General features: G+C 42.4%; 1 protein-coding gene across 11 annotated transcripts in view; it reads left to right on the top strand.

Annotated features, from left to right (window-relative positions):
* The window catches only part of myo5aa (myosin VAa), a 54,088-nt gene extending 37,407 nt beyond the window's left edge, over positions 1-16,681 (top strand). For 3 of the 11 annotated variants that reach the window (XM_035682411.1, XM_035682410.1, XM_035682409.1), the window contains 25 exons: positions 83-180; positions 391-477; positions 1,022-1,130; positions 1,370-1,581; positions 1,805-1,961; positions 2,237-2,476; positions 2,582-2,830; positions 3,695-3,788; positions 3,931-4,076; positions 4,318-4,431; positions 4,542-4,676; positions 5,150-5,206; positions 5,379-5,612; positions 6,144-6,152; positions 7,772-7,872; positions 10,922-11,120; positions 12,459-12,552; positions 12,662-12,811; positions 13,077-13,231; positions 13,500-13,589; positions 13,781-13,931; positions 14,037-14,319; positions 14,415-14,589; positions 14,731-14,811; positions 15,226-16,681. In XM_035682411.1, the coding sequence (XP_035538304.1) occupies positions 83-180; positions 391-477; positions 1,022-1,130; positions 1,370-1,581; positions 1,805-1,961; positions 2,237-2,476; positions 2,582-2,830; positions 3,695-3,788; positions 3,931-4,076; positions 4,318-4,431; positions 4,542-4,676; positions 5,150-5,206; positions 5,379-5,612; positions 6,144-6,152; positions 7,772-7,872; positions 10,922-11,120; positions 12,459-12,552; positions 12,662-12,811; positions 13,077-13,231; positions 13,500-13,589; positions 13,781-13,931; positions 14,037-14,319; positions 14,415-14,589; positions 14,731-14,811; positions 15,226-15,378 (3,573 nt within the window). In that variant the 3' untranslated portion in view covers positions 15,379-16,681. Of the gene's footprint in view, positions 1-82; positions 181-390; positions 478-1,021; positions 1,131-1,369; positions 1,582-1,804; positions 1,962-2,236; positions 2,477-2,581; positions 2,831-3,694; positions 3,789-3,930; positions 4,077-4,317; positions 4,432-4,541; positions 4,677-5,149; positions 5,207-5,378; positions 5,613-6,143; positions 6,153-7,771; positions 7,873-8,063; positions 8,121-9,647; positions 9,729-10,921; positions 11,121-11,942; positions 12,009-12,458; positions 12,553-12,661; positions 12,812-13,076; positions 13,232-13,499; positions 13,590-13,780; positions 13,932-14,036; positions 14,320-14,414; positions 14,590-14,730; positions 14,812-15,225 lie in introns of all 11 variants that reach the window. The other 8 variants (XM_035682402.1, XM_035682401.1, XM_035682404.1 and 5 more) reach the window with 5 other exon arrangements.
* Positions 16,682-16,687: the final 6 nt, after the last annotated feature.

Here is a 16,687-nt window from a genome sequence, read left to right as displayed (position 1 = left end):
ATAATTCTATAGAGAATTAATTGTGACAGTGGCTTAATAGCACAAAAGGTTAGATGATGATGATGATGGTCCTCTCTTGTAGTTCCGTAACTCTCTGCAAATGCTGATGGAGACTTTAAACGCAACCACTCCACACTATGTACGCTGCATCAAACCCAATGACTTCAAGATGGCCTTCACGTGAGTCTTCCTCATGTTTTCAAGTAAACAGTAAAAAGAAACATTTTCTGGCACAGTGCTATGTGCCTTGTTTTCTCTTTTCTACCATATTTGTTTCCTGACTTTAGACTTGTTGCCATTAATAAACAATGCACTGTGCTCAAAACCACCATCTTAGCTCAGGTGTCATTTACAGTGGCCATATTGACTGTGGTTATTTGTGGTTGGCAGGTTTGATCCCAAACGGGCAGTGCAGCAGCTCAGAGCCTGTGGTGTCCTGGAAACTATCCGCATCTCCGCTGCAGGTTTCCCATCCAGGTACTGATGCATCCCAGCAACACAGCTACTGATTCCCATACACTCTCTTGTGTTTGATATGTGTAAGAAATTTTAAAAGTTACTAGAAGGCAAATGTACTCTGCAGTTGAGAGTCTGCTGTACATACATTATGTCTGAATACATCCTTGTAACAATGCAGCCAGCCAACTGTTGATCTGATCTGATGGCCTCCTGCACTGGATTTTAGTCTGCTTTACTTACTAGTCTCCTTAATGCATTTTAGATAGATTGATAATAATAGATTTTAAAGCTGATAACCTTTGAATGTGAGCACAACCTTAAAAAAAGGTGCTGCATTTCACAGGTGGAATATACAACATTTTTGAATATCATCTATAGAAGCAGATATCAGAATGAATCTTACTACTTCAACAACCCAAAAATGCATTCTTTTGTGGTAGTTTGTTTTTCCTTGAAGAAAAGTAAAATAGCAAAGCAAACTGTTTAACTCCTTGCAAGAAATGATTGAACAAGCGGTAAAGAATCAAATGTTTATATCATGACAATCTTGTGTGTGTCTCAGATGGACGTACCAGGAGTTCTTTAGCCGTTACCGAGTGCTGATGAAGCAGAAGGACGTGTTACCTGACAAGAAGTTGACCTGCAAGAACGTTCTGGAGAAACTAGTTCAGGTCAGTCAGACGATCTGAATTTTCACATTTCTTCTTAAAATTTAAAAATTCGGTATATGGAATGATTTTATTTGCTGATGGCATATACAGTAAATTTTTAATGGATTTATATTTAGTTTTGCATTATCATTTGAGTCCAGTTTTGCCCCTTTCATGGAAAAAAAACAGTAATGAAGGTTCCACACATCTGCTTCTTTGTGTTCTTCTAAAAGTATTGTTCTGCTCCCATCCTCCTTCAGGACCAGGATAAATACCAGTTTGGTAAGACCAAGATCTTCTTCAGGGCCGGCCAGGTTGCCTACCTTGAGAAGTTGAGGGCGGACAAGTTGCGCGCTGCCTGCATTCGCATCCAGAAGACCATCCGCTGCTGGCTGGCGCGCAAGAAGTATCTGCGCAAGCGCAGTGCTGCCATCACCATCCAGAGGTTCACCAGAGGATACCAGGCTCGCTGGTCAGTCATTGAACCTGATATTCACCTCCCTTTGTCCATTCAAACAGTATAACAGTATCATGCACACCATCCTTTAAACCAACTATGTTATAAGGCACTGCTGGGTGAACTAATTTACTGTAGTTTGATTACTGCTGCAGTTCAATAATTTAAAATCAACATTCATTTAAGAAGTTAGTTCAATATTTGTTAGTTGAGACGTGTGTATCTTGGCTCTCCTTAGCCTGGCCAAGTTCATGCGTCGCACCCAGGCGGCCACCGTCATCCAGAAGTATCAGAGGATGTACATGGAGAAGAAACGCTACAGGCAGAAGCAGGCTGCTGCCCTGGCGATGCAGACCATCCTCAGAGCTTACATGGCTCGGCAGAAGTACCAGGCGGTAAGACACACATCACAAAACACTGCAAAATATATTCATCCTCATTCATCCGGTCCTTCTTTTATTATTAAGTCCTGAAATGTTTTTTAAAACAAGAAGAAATCATCATTAGATTTCCAATCAAAAGTTAACTGATTTCAAGATTTTTTGTTATCTGTCTCACTTCCACAAAATACCTGTAACAAGAGAAACTTCACCTAGAACAAGTGTAAATGTTCTAGAAATATGCACATGCGCTCTTATTTCTCTCTGCCTCTCGTTCACTGTGTCTGTAGCTGCTGCGGGAGCACAAGGCGGTGATCATTCAGAGGCACGTTCGCGGCTGGTTGGCTCGCTGCTGGTACAAGCGCTGCCTCGTCTCCATCGTCGTCCTGCAGTGCAGCATCCGCAGGATGAGGGCCAGACGCGAATTAAAGAAGCTGAAGATCGAGGCTCGCTCAGTGGAGCACTTCAAGAAGCTCAACAAAGGCATGGAGAACAAGATCATGCAGCTGCAGAGGAGAATCGACGAGCAGGTGAGTTGCCCTTTTTTCCCCCAATTTTACTTTCTATGTCCTTTTGTTTCGATTGATCATTTTTGCCATGACCTCCCTGTTCTATGATCCATCTCGCTCCTCCAGACCAAGGAAAACCGGTCTGTCAACGAGAAGCTAGTTGGTCTAGAGAATTCCTACACAGCAGAAAGTGAGCGGATGCGTGGCGAGTTGAACCGGCTACGTGGCGTGGAGGAGGAGGCCAAGAAGAAAACCAACCAGGTGACCTCACTGCTGGAGGAGCTGGAGAGGCTGAGAAAGGAGCTGAGTGCCACACAGCAGGAGAAGAAGACCATAGAGGACTGGGCGCAAACCTACAGGAACGAAATGGAGATGGTAAGACGGGGATCCAGATTTATATCTGTCCATTTACCTGTAGTTGTCCTCCATCTCCCTGTGCACAGTGTATGTACAGTAGTTACATGTCCCTCCGTCTGTCTCCTGTTCTACAGTATGTGTGTTTATCTCTTCTTCCCCTTTATTGCCTGTAGATTGGAGATATTTCCATAGATGTTGGATGTACTAACATCTATGGAACCTTAAACCTTTTTCTAGTGAATAACTTGGAGGTTTTGAAGGAAAAGTCTTCCTACTTTTTGCAGTGCTAGAATTAAAAAAACAACTGGGTTGTATTTACTCTCCTTAAAACCTCCTCTGACTCCCCCCCTCCCCCCCCCTTTCCTTTTATAGTGAGGCTGTCAAAGTCCTATTATTAGTTTAAAACGAAGTTCAGTAGAAAAAGTTCCTAATGAGAACAATCTCCCATAGTTTCCTGGACATATATATATATCACAAAATAATTTTCATTGCATAAATATGCATATTGGCACCAGAGGAAAACAGTTTTTCCCCAATTTAGGAGCCAGAGCGAACCAGGGGGAAATGGGCACATGGTGGGCTCAGAGGGCAGTGTTGCCCTGAGGCAGGTGAGCGCAGGAGATACAATAGAGTGCTAGTGAGGTAGCTACTGAACTGTGTGTGTACTCTGTGGTTTCTATTTCTAATTGTGTGTGTTTTTGTCTAGTGTTTTGTCTTCTTTTGTAACCCAGAATGTTTTTTTTCCAAAAGAAGATAACTTATTTTGAGCATCTTTTGAGAATGATGGGATTAAATGTGTAAATAAACATTCATTCACATTCAAGATGCTGACAGTCAGCAGCTTTACACAAGCCGTGATTTAGGTATCATTTGTGTTTGTAGATGGTCTCAGAGCTGAAGGAGCAGAATGGCTCGCTGAAGAAAGAGAAGGACGACTTGAACAGGTTGATTCAGGAACAGAGTCAGCAGATGACAGGTATGCAAACATAACTACATAAATTAAACTGACTTATTGCAACACATCTATATAGTCATGCATACGCATGCAATTGTCTCCTAAACAATGCAGTGTGTTTCTTTATTTTAACTGCTGCTTCTTTATGTTCTTTCCCTGTCAGAGAAAATGGTGCGTTCGATTGCACAGGAGACTCAGCAGCTGGAGTCAGATCTGAACGAGGAGCGATCTCGCTATCAGAATCTCCTGACCGAACACCTTCGCCTGGAAGAAAAATACGACGACCTGAAGGAAGAGATGGTTTCATCGGTGAGGAATTCATGCACACACACCCAGTCAATACTACTTATAAAAGGTTTAATGTATTTATAAGCGCTTCTCATCCTTTTCTGAAAACACGAACACAAAACATTTATTTTTTCCATTATTCAGTATTTCTCTAGCAGAAAGCAGATGGGAAGTGACATTGGTAACATTAAACACTGAGATACACTTACAGTCTGAAGGCGCAGCAGGGAAATTAAAAGGTTATTTTCTCTCTTGTCTGCAGAACGTCTCCAAGCCTGGCCACAGGAGAACAGATTCTACCCACAGCAGCAACGAATCAGAGTACACCTACAACTCAGAGTACGCCGAATTGGAAGAAGGTTCCCGTGCCGCCGAAGTAAGAATGTTGGCATTGAGTACATTCACATTTAATAAGAGGACCAATCCAGAGATATGGTTTCTACTGTTACAAAATGATTGCTGACGTTAAATGTCTTTGTCATGCAGGATGTTACACGAGGAATGGACACCTCGCTGACCCTCAAGCTGCAAAAACGTCTCACAGAACTGGAGCAAGAAAAGCAATCGCTGCGCAACGAACTGGAAAACAAAGAGGAGCAGTTCCAGCGGGCTAGGGCCAGGGTACTGACACTAACGCTGGGCTCTGAAATATATCACTTCATTAAGAAATTATATGTATATATGTTATAAGCCTCGTTTTGCCGTGTTGAGGATTGAAAATATACAGTAATACTAGGATAGTACAGCATGAAGAGCTTTTGAATACAATAATATACACATGTAACCATGTAACAACCCAGCAAAAGTACAAACAACAACTTTTATTGCATTAATGACTCTTTAAATATAATAAGAAGCTTTTCATTATTATGTACAGAATTTAAGTGCTTCATTAGTTTATACGGTTATTAAATAGGAAAACAGATTTCTTTAGATACAATTAGATTAAAGCTAAAAAAAACTATTTTTTTCTTATCAAACAGTGTTCTGTTTCAGCCATGTTTCATTTCAGTCAGACTGTATTGCATCATGTATTATAAACTTTGTCCGGTCACAAACACACCTTCATCACCATGTTTTGCTTCTTGTTTCAGGATGACGCAGAGTTCAAAAAGGCTCGTGGTGCGGAGCTGGAGTACGAGTCCCTGAAGGTACGCAGTCAGAGGGGACTAAATTAGAAATACAACAACACTAGCACATGTTCTCTGACTTAATCCAAAGCCAGACAACTTGTTTTATTGCAGTACATAATGCCAGAGCTGCAGAAAGCTTCATTTGCCACTTGTTATGGACAAGTTAACACTTAACTCTTTCACTTCTCAGCGTCAAGAGTTGGAGTCAGAGAACAAGAAGCTGAAACATAACCTGGCAGAGATGAGGCAAAGCCTGCTGGGTGACGCAGCTGCAGGCGCCGGGGCCGGGGCCCCAGGCACCCCAGCTTACAAGGTGCTCCTGGAGCAGCTCAACGCCTCCTGTGAGGAGCTGGACGTCCGTAAGGAGGAGGTGCTGATCCTGCGCTCCCAGCTGGTCAGCCAGAAGGAAGCCATGCACCACAAGGTAGAAGAACGTTTAACTTCCTGTGTCTATTTAGCCTGTAAACACCTGCACTGTGGTCACATGGTGGTGCTGTTCTTACAAAATGAAGCTGGATATAAGTGGGTGGCAGCCCCGCTTGCTTGTATCCACCTTCTTACATGTGTGTTATTCTCACCCATATCTGTTTCTCTGTTTGTCTATTTGTTTGCACAATATGCCAAAAAGTAACAAAGGGATCAGACTAAAATCTCTCTTGGCCTATTACATTTGCTTTGATCCTATTCGCAGATCATTATTTATTTTTTAATATTTAATAAATAACGCTTATATTCTGTTCATGATCTCAAAAAAGGACTAAAATCATTTTCTTAAAGACAAAAATGACATTTGAACTTTGCCAATTGCTCTACTGTAGTTAGTTGTTAATTTTGGGTCCATATCCTAATTAAATCACCTTATTCACACTGTATGTAGCTGATGTTTTCACTGTACCCTCAGTGTGTCTAACTCTCCTGTCTCCACCTTCTCTCCTCCATCCATGCTTTCCCACAGGATGAGAAGGTACAGTTAAAAAAAAACCATCATGCATGAGTATTTGACACTTTTTTTCATTGTGTCTTGTATGTAAAACCTCCTTACGTAAGAAATTTGATCCAGCAGAGTCAATTTTATCTGTCATCTCAGTGATTGTAAGCAGCAGGACAAGTGCAGCTGTTACATCACTGCTGCTATCAGGTTCCAGAGAGTTTAATAGAGGACTTAACTTAAATATAGGGTACTCTCTTCAGTTCTGTAGTATGGGCATATATTGATTTTAAGAGTCCTTCTACTCGCTTATCTCCCTCTGTCACCACCAATATTCCCTGTTCCACCTCCACATGCTTAATGAAACAAGTCAACTCCTGATTTCTGAGAAACTGCTGAGTAAGTTTGAGGACTGAAGTAAAGAGAGCAGGGTCAACAAAGACTCCTGGAACGCTTTGAACATTCAATTAATGATACGTAACAGTGTGAGACATCTAGTGGTGGAATTTACACAGAAACCACAACAGGGGACCAAATTATGTACAACTGTAGAACCCAGTATTATAGAGAGAAAACACAAGGTCAGCATTCTTTCTATAAGAGACTTTACATATGCACTCTGTCCTCTCCAGGCTGTATTTTGATCGTCTCACCTGTCTCGTCCTTTGTCTGGATGAATGCTTTTATGGACTGTTTTTCGCTAAGTGATGCTCAGTGGTTGTTTTACAGCAGCCATTTTGCATCTGTCCTCGTGAACACTGTACCACATTCAGCCCCCAAGGATGGATGTTACTGCAAACTGAGTTAAATTTGAAATCTCAGCCTGTAGATTTCACATGACAGTAACCTGTTTTTACTCTTTAAAAAAATAAATTAAAAACAGTTGACTGCACTCGATTTCAGAAATGCACATTTGAAAATAATATTATTAACATTATATTCAAAGCTGTTTGATATCTCTGAATGTTTCTTTAATGGTGCTTCGGCTCCAAAGGGTCTGACTTCACAGCGCTGGGCAGTGGTGACTTACATGTTTACTTATAGTAAACATAGATGTTGAATTAAAGAAATAAACTTTAATTCAAAGAAATAAAGAAGTAAACTGTGTGACAGGTTGTCTGCTGCATGATACTGTAGCTCCACAGCTCCCAGTGTCACATCATGCTAATAAAGTGAGCCTCGTCTTCGTATCACACAGCGGTCACATGAACCCTGCTCAAACTCTTTGATCACAAGTGACCTCAAACCCTGCTTACTAATCAGCTGATGCTCAGCTCTCAGCACTGTCAGACTCTACAAAAGCACTTCTTATCTCCTGAAAGCTAGAAGAAAAGGCTGCCGCTGTGAAGTGACGTTCCCCATAGATAGACGGCTGTCGCCGAGGCATCATTTGATGGAATGTCACTGTTTCAGCCCGAGGCTCCAACTGGCTGTTGATTGTCAGGGTAAAAGGACAGTTGTAGCCAGCAGCTTCACTGATGCTGGCAGGGAGTCAACAAAACACATGCTGACTGCTCACAGCAGGGTGCACTCACATTCATATAACCACTGACTTGCTTGTCTTCATTCATACACCTAAACTGTATGAAACTTTCCACAGTTATGGTGGTGATCTGGTTCATTTATCGTTCTGTTTTTTGTCTACCTTTTTCTAGGAGACCATGACTGAGCCATCTGTCTATGCTGAGGATGTGTCCAAACTGAAGGATGCTGACGAACTCAAGCAAGCTTGCATAGGCCTGAAAGACACCAACAGGTACTATGTTACGGCCAGTTCTCCCGCCCAGTCTCCAGGTCTTCACATCGGTGTGGAATTCACCCCAAGCCCTGACTCCATCATCTATCTTTTGTCCAAATGTTGTATTTTACCGAGCTCTTGTTCCATTATATTTACCATCATATACATGTAAGAATGTATGTTTGTGAACACTGCCTTGTCCTGTGCAGATCTCCTAGGTTCATGCGTAAGCCGCTGGAAGTCAGTGATCTCCTGAGTAGGCTGAGGTAACCAATGAGACGTGGCCTATGCATCATGGAACAAAGCATGCATGGCCACGCTGATGCCAAACCGGGTTGAAAATGTTACAAATGACTGATATTACTGAAGCTGAAACACTTGATTCTACATCATAGTGCTGATGAAAGCTTGGAAAGCTTTGCGTTTTCTGCCTTAACAGCATGTGAAATAATGTAGCAGCTCTCAGCTACAGTTTAGGTCTTTCTTATGACAGACTATGATAACCAGTATTCGAAGTCAAGGAATGTGTGTTTGGCTTTGAAGTTCAGTTTTGGGATTCATAGGTCTGCATGGGTTTTAATAGTTCAGCATGAACAAGAGCAGAGTCTCTTAAACTGAAGCTGACTCAAAATAGTTTGTTGTCCCTCAAAACAAAGATACACAGATGTTTTTAGTAGCTTCCGCAGCTCTGCTCTGTTTTTGGAGACGGTGCAGGACTCCATATTAACAGTGCAGTATTTATAAAATGTGCAGCATGAAAGCATGGAAATGGCTAAAAAGGTGTGTATATATATGTTATCTCCAGCTGTAGTTTAACCTTTATTAACACAGATTTAGAACATGACTCCCTCACACTGACTGTTCAGCAGTGATGAGTGTGACGCTGTGGTAGGAGGCCTCCCGTCTCAGCTTTATGGAATGAGTTTGGCATAAATCCTGCATGAAAACCCACTTGTTTCTTTGTTTGTCAAAGCAGAGATGCACAGGATACTTTTAAATAATTGAATTTGAATACATTCATATTTATATCATATATTTATCATGTTCTCCACAGTTCATTATCTCACTTTTTTACATTTCTTTCTTTCTGTAGACAGTTTTGCTCATCTCGCTGGCTACAGAATGCTGCACACATGCATCATCATCATCATGTCAAGGGGAACACACTTGATATTGTACACACAATAGATTTGCTAACTGCAGACATTTTATGTTTCTAAGCAACATTTTTTCCTATATAATTAAAGTAACAGTGTTGCATTGTTACTCCTCAGAGTTGCCCAGAAAGTTGCACTGTGCATCACTGCCTTTATCCCTCTGTTTCTCCCATGTGACACCCTTTGTTGCTTGTGACCTTCTTTGTTCACACGCTGCCATGAGAGTGCACAGTGGAGAATATTTAGTACACAGCAGGCTACACACAGACAATAGACTTTACCACTGTTGCAAGCAGCAATGCAATGAAACAGAAAACATATACTATATCTGGCTACTACTAAAGCTTCCACTTTTAGGGAGAAGCTTTATGGTTAAACCAAAGAAATTAAGAGCCACCTAAAGGTAGATGGAAGCATTTCCAGATTTTCCTCCACAATGACTTTCAGAACACATGAAATTTACTGCAGTCCACAAATAAAGGACAGTGTATTTTACATGGACACATACACATACAGACAGCTCAGACAAAGATATATTCTTGTTGTCTTTGCATACCTTTCCCCCAACCCAACCACGCTTCACTTTTCTTTTGATCATTGTGTTGTTCATGTTCCTTTGTGTTGTGTGTCGGTCAGATCTGCCGCTCCAGACTTCCATAAGCTGAATGAGGACGGAGAGCTGTGGCTGGTTAATCAGGGCTTAAAGGAAACCATCAGGTGTAACTGAAGTGTGCTATTTGAGCATGATACGTTGCCTTTTCACAAGAAAGGATGTGTGCTGGGGGGTTTTTTCATTCACATCTTTCCTCTCACATTTGTTTTAACCTTTCAGAGATTCAATCTTTGTTTATTGTGAGGTATATCTGGCCAGTTGCTCAGTTTTAGGCCCCAGGGCTCATTAGAAGGGCCCCTCCTGGGTAGCTGACAGTAAATAAGTTTGGTTTTGTGTCGTGAGTTGAGCACATAATGTAGTCTATTTGGGCACTATTTATATTTTTGGCACAACACAATGTTAAGATTTTCCCAGTTGTTTTTGTCACACACTCTTCCCACACACCACTTTACAGGGTTGCATGCTGTATAAAAATGATGTAAAAACAGGTCCATACCCCACATATGTTGCATAATATATAGTCTTTTAAGCAAGGTTTTTGGTTTATTTTCCCATTTTATTTCTAACATAGTGCATAGAATTTGTCTTCATCCTGTTACTAACGGCCTGTTCAATGTTAGAGCTTCATGTAACTCAATATGCACTGACAAGCTGGCTTCAAAGTAGGCCAAACACAGTGAGGAAAGTGAATTTTTCCTGATATTTTAAACAAACCCTAAGAATTGTTCACAAACACTATTTGGCTTTGATGCCTCATTTTATACTTTTAGTTAATTTTTTTCCTTTCCAATGTCACTCATCTCAAATTACGTTTTTTGCTGCTATGGTATTATTAATAGGTGGGAGTCTTACTGAACGTTGATAAACTAAATTGTCACCTGACTGAGTGTGAAGTTAGCAAACTAGTGTGAGGAGATCCATGTATTAGAAGCAGGTCAACCTCCCTCTGAAGCAAGGAAGCTCTGTCAGCTCTACCTGCTCCGTCGCTGAGTCTGACCTCTGACCACAGTGTTGGCTCTGTTCGACTTTTCAAGAAAACTTAATGACTCACAATTAAAGCAAGTGTTCAGAGAAGCTGGGTTCAGGGATGCACAGCATGCTGCTGTGCTGCGTCACCACACTGTGGTGAAAACTTTAACTTTTGTCACTCTATTTTACTGTTTTGTTTTTTTTCACTATAATGCTTACTTCTTTTCCTCCCCTCCTATTTATGCCCTTTCTCTTCCTTTTCCCTTCATCTCCCATTTCATCCTCCCTCCTCCATCTCATCTCCTTCCCACGTCCCACCCCACCTCAGGTTACTGGAGCACCAGTTGCAGACTCAGCGGAGAACTTACGATAACGAAGTGGAATCACTGCGCAGCGAGCTGCAGAACGTGAAGGAGGAGAACAACCGTCAGCAGCAGCTCTTGGCCCAAAACCTCCAGCTACCTCCAGAGGCCCGAATCGAAGCCAGTCTGCAGCACGAGATCACCCGGCTCACCAACGAGAACCTGGTACGCTGTAACACACACGCAGATATATACAGACTGAAGAAGAACTTCAACTTAAACATCAGACACACAACAGTGAGATCTCACATGCACAAATACACAGACAGAATCCTATACATTCAGGTAAGAATGGTCATATTACAATGAGATTGAGGTTAAGAAAGGTACATGTAACAATGATAACAGAATTAGGGATCAAAGTAGAAATAAGCAGAGTGTATACGTAGCAAGTGGATTTAGGAGTGACCATAACAGAGAAAAAAGATGGGTTTGAAGCCTAAGTTGGATTTTTTTACTCAGCTAAACATACATATTACATTCAAATGACAGATGACACCCAACAGGCTTTGGGGACCAGCTCCAGCAGTGCAGATATGGCAGGATAAGTGTTTATCATAGTCCTTCATACAGATGGCTTGTAAGAAAAATATGTATCATACAAAACTGACTGATTTCCAGTTTAAGGGAAGTGCTGTGTTGCTGCCAAAGAATGGTAATGCATCTGTCTGGTGCCTTCAAACCAGAATCTGCTCTACATCAATGACAACAACACACACATTTAGATGCTTTTTAAGTGATAAACAGCACAGAAACATAATTTAGTTTATGTCACTCAAATTCAGAAATGCATTGATATTGTTTTGAAAATAAAAGGAAAAATTACCAGAGGAATCTGATCTACAGATACATGTTAATGAATTATCACTGAAGCAGTTTGGACTGGGGGTTTCATTCCCACCTGAGCCACAAATACAAAAACTGAAACGGCCCCTGTAGTGCTGCGTCTCACACACACTCATTTGTGTGGATGGTTTCACCTGACAGGAACTTTTGGCTGAAGACCCCACAGCGTCCCGAGAGGCTCGAGTCATCATTTTACGACGGATGGTTGTATGTAGAGATGGAGTGTGTGTGTGCATGCAATGTGTGTTTGCATGTGTTCGAACTAACTGAGGTTGTGTGTTCTGAATGAAATCGCACTGAACGTTGCTTTAACTCTCCACAGCAGCGTATTCTAACTCACAGCGGAACAGCTCGGCACCTTTTTCTCTTTTCTAACACAGCCAACGAGGTCCCGTAACTTCTCTTCCTGTGAAAACAATCAGCTGAGCAGCTTTCATGTTGATTTAAAATCCCCCCAACCCCCCTTTGTTTCTTTCTTTCTTTGTTTCAAAGACTCACATTTTCCAAGTCACCGCTGAGTGAGATTTACGAAAGTGTTCCTTTTCACCACTGGGGGGTGACAGAGTGAAGCTGTCGTAGACTTTGCATTTGTCCTCACTATTCTCTCTCTTTTCTTTTTCTTTTTGTCTGTCCTTCTCTTTATCACTCCAACCTCAGGATCTAATGGAGCAGCTGGAGAAGCAGGACCGAACCATCCGCAAGCTCAAGAAGCAGCTGAAGGTTTACTCCAAGAGGATTGGAGAGATGGGAGGTACAGGAGAAATCATCAGCCGGCAAAGGCTTGAGAATCTGTATATATGTGAGTTTGAGTTCTGCAGTTCAGTATGTCACCTGACGGTCATGTCTTGCGTGTCTCCCAGCGGGTCAAACCGAGGGCCAGACGTCTCCGGGACAGATGGTGGATGAGCCGATTCACCCTGTGAACATTCCCCGCAGGGAGAAAGATTTCCAAGGGATGCTGGAGTACAAGAAGGAGGATGAGCTCAAACTGGTCAAGAACCTCATCCTGGGTAAGCACTAATCATAAAACAGGAGATATAGGCAAAAATCAAACATCTATAAACTGAGATTATTTAAGGACCTTAAAGTGTTCTATGATTGCAGTTTGACAAACCTCAAAATACTTTTTAAGATAACTGAGGGATAAAAAAAAATCAAAAACTCCACAAGGTCTCCTATCTGTGGAACGTGAGGCTTTGTATGACAACAGACACTTATCTTCTCATGTTTTTCCTCAGTCCATCACTGAACTTGTTTCCCCTCTTGTCTCTCCAGAGCTGAAGCCTCGTGGTGTAGCCGTGAATCTGATCCCAGGTCTGCCAGCCTACATTCTGTTCATGTGTCTGAGACACGCAGACTATGTCAACGATGACCAGAAGGTCCGCACTCTGCTCACCTCAACCATCAACAGTATTAAGAAGATCTTGAAGGTATGTATACTGTGTGCTGGTCGATTAATCTTACAAAGAAAGGATGGTAAGAGTTTGGGGCGACGTTTACAGAGTATAGTAGTTTGGACTTAAATGTGCGTAGGTTGGTCATATGTGACTTGGGGAAAGGGAAGTGTGTTTTTTTGTAAGCGGTGTTTTTCAGTAATTGTGGCAGGGTATTTTAAACTGTAGCTGGTCTGATAGAGTTACAGTATGACTACTACCAGCTGGTTTACTGACTCCTGTTTGTTCTTCCTCTTCCCGTCAGAAACGAGGAGATGACTTTGAGACAGTTTCCTTCTGGCTGGCGAACACCTGCCGCTTCTTACACTGTCTGAAACAATACAGCGGAGACGAGGTGAGACTGACACACAAATATAGAAACTGTCTCTCTCAAAATATGTACACATTAATAAATAAGGTTCATTAGACTTGGAGCCTTTTGATTTAACTGGACATTGTGACAAAGTAGAAAATCAGACATTTATATAAAATAGATTGTAATGGAACAGTGTTTTAATTGAATCTGCCCTCGTCTGTGTGTCTCAGGCCTTCATGAAGCACAACACGCAGAGGCAGAATGAACACTGTCTGTCCAACTTCGACCTGGCAGAGTACAGACAGGTGCTGAGTGACCTCTCCATCCAGATCTACCAGCAGCTGATCAAATGCATGGAGAACATCCTCCAGCCCATGATAGGTGTGTGCATGTACACACGTTTATTGTATTGTTTTTTGCATATGGACATGTATTTGCTTATGTGCACTATACAAGTACTTACTAATTGGTGTGTGTTCCCTGCAGTCTCTGGCATGCTGGAGCACGAGACCATCCAGGGCGTGTCGGGGGTGAAGCCAACGGGTCTCCGTAAGCGAACTTCTAGCATTGCCGACGAGGGCACCTACACCCTGGACTCCATCCTGCGGCAGCTCAGCGCCTTCCACTCCACCATGTGCCAGCACGGCACCGACCCCGAGCTCATCAAGCAGGTGGTGAAGCAACAGTTCTACATTATCGGAGCCGTCACCCTCAACAACCTGCTGCTGCGCAAGGACATGTGCTCCTGGAGCAAAGGCATGCAGATCAGGTAGGAGATGTCACAGCTCAGGGAGGAGCTCCATAGCGTGACTGGTTTGCTTGCTGTAGCTCTTTTTTGTATTAACCTATGATGTGTGTGCACAGGTACAATGTGAGCCAGCTGGAGGAGTGGCTCAGAGACAAAGGTCTGATGACATGCGGAGCCAAGGAGACTCTGGAGCCTCTGATCCAGGCGGCTCAGCTGCTGCAGGTGAAGAAAAAGACTGATGAGGACGCTGAGGCCATCTGCTCCATGTGCCTGGCCCTGACCACTGCTCAGGTAAACCGCCACATTCCAATAATCCAGACTAGCTTTTTAAACCATTTGTTCTCCACCGTAGTCTGTCGAAAAGCAAAGAAAACCAACCCACTGTAGGTAAGGTGCTGTTGGAATAACATTTCTGTGTTATGTCTCTCTCAGATCGTGAAGGTCCTGAACCTCTACACTCCAGTCAACGAGTTTGAGGAGAGAGTGTCAGTCTCATTCATACGAACCATACAGGTAATTTATTCCAGATGTTGAAATATAACACTGTTTTCTGTACTTACTATTTTATATATCTGCAGCATAAACATTAAGGACATGAATGCTCCTGAAAAACTAATTGCTAACAAATTGGTGGACCCTGTACTCTAACCACCATTTTCCTAAACCTTGTGTGTACTGTAATGTACTGGTTTCCATCCTTTTTACCAAGCTCAAAGCAACATATGGGCTGCACCATTTTTCTTCAGAAACAAGAGCTTATTGCATCCAAATGAATCAAACACATTGCACATTGTAACATAAATGAATAACAAAGCCTGCCTGGCTGTTGGAAAACTGTCTTCCAAAATGGAAATTGGCCCTTTTTTCTGCAAATGAAATGTAACTGCATATTAATCATCTCATTTGCTCTCTGCTTTCTCCCTTTAGACTCGCTTGCGAGACCGCTGTGAGAGTCCCCAGTTGTTGATGGACACGAAGATGATTTATCCCGTCACTTTCCCTTTCAGCCCTTCCTCCCTCGCCCTGGAAACCATCCAGATCCCCAGCTCCCTCAACCTGGCGTTCCTCACCCGTGTCTAAACCAAGGCCCTCATGACCCTCACTGGCCTAAAAAGACTTTTTGCCCCCCATACACAAGCATCACAGGAGAAGTAAACACAAAATTAATACAATTTGAGCTATCATGTCTAAAAAATTTATTTAAACGTCTCAAAAAGCCGCTAATGTTGAACACCCAGTTCAGACAGTACTTATTTCTCAGATATCCCTGGTCTGAACATGAGAAATTATACACAGAAACTGAAGCTGAACTATCAACATGCATCTGTACAATACGTCCATCCTCTGAACGTACACATGCACGCCTACATGTGCACCTTCTCTCTTACAAAACGCACAAATGCACCCCAACACCCACAGTCATCCTGCTGGTTTAAATCTGGCTGTAAAACGCCATTGTTCCGTCCACCGCTTGTATAAACGCCTGCCTCTTAGAGAAGCCACAGGACCAGATCAATGCCTCCAGTACACACCTGGGTCTGTCTTAGTGGTCTCGGACCCAGGTCACCCCCCAGCTCCCTCCTCTGTGTTTCAACTAGTTGTTAAGATAGTTCTTCTCGTCATCGTCTCGTTCTCCAGTGAGAATGTACGTACCGACACACGAGGCCCAGAGGTGCTGAGACCTCACAAAGAGGAATAACTCGATAAGATGTAGTCTTGCTTGATATGTTGGGTCTCTATTTGGTAGGCAAAGTGAATTTTGAGTCCCAGTACGAAACCAGATGAGTGATAAAGTTAGCTCTCTCCACCCCATGTTGAGGTAACCTGGACCAGGCTTCGTTTTGTATGTTGTCGTTTTACTCTCTGAACACAGTCAAGCCAAGACAGAACTCATCGTCTGTACTATATTATTTATACATATATAAATATATATAAATATTCATAATATGTATTTTATTTATTGCATTCACCTCCCTCCTCACCCTTTCCTTTTTAAGATTAGAAGCTTTCTCTCTGCAGAACACGTGTCCGATATGAAGGATGGGACCATAACTTCCCAAGATGAACAGCTTTGTGGGGACAGTTTTTAGTTTTAGTTCCATTGTACGCTATTTATGCCAATATCAGGTAAAAGATGTAGTATAGTTTAAAGGAGTGTCGGCACAGGTTATTTGTTAGGCCGTGTCTTAACGTAGAGATGCCGCTTTATCATGTTTGTCCTGCATTTCTGGCAGATGAAGTGTAGCACGGATTTTGACTGAGGAGAGATTTAGAAGGTGCAAAGGTTCAAACTCTGGCCAAGGGTTTGAGCTGCTACAATCGATACTGTTTACAGCTGTGACCAGAGCCGAGCGTCACAGGAAACACTGGCACAAAGATATTTACTGGC

Source organism: Morone saxatilis, unplaced genomic scaffold (assembly GCF_004916995.1).
Source record: "Morone saxatilis isolate NCDOM2014 unplaced genomic scaffold, NCSU_SB_2.0 Contig11, whole genome shotgun sequence".
Taxonomy (NCBI): domain Eukaryota; kingdom Metazoa; phylum Chordata; class Actinopteri; family Moronidae; genus Morone; species Morone saxatilis.
Note: the sequence above shows the minus strand (reverse complement) of the source record. Positions and strands in the feature narration are given on the sequence as shown.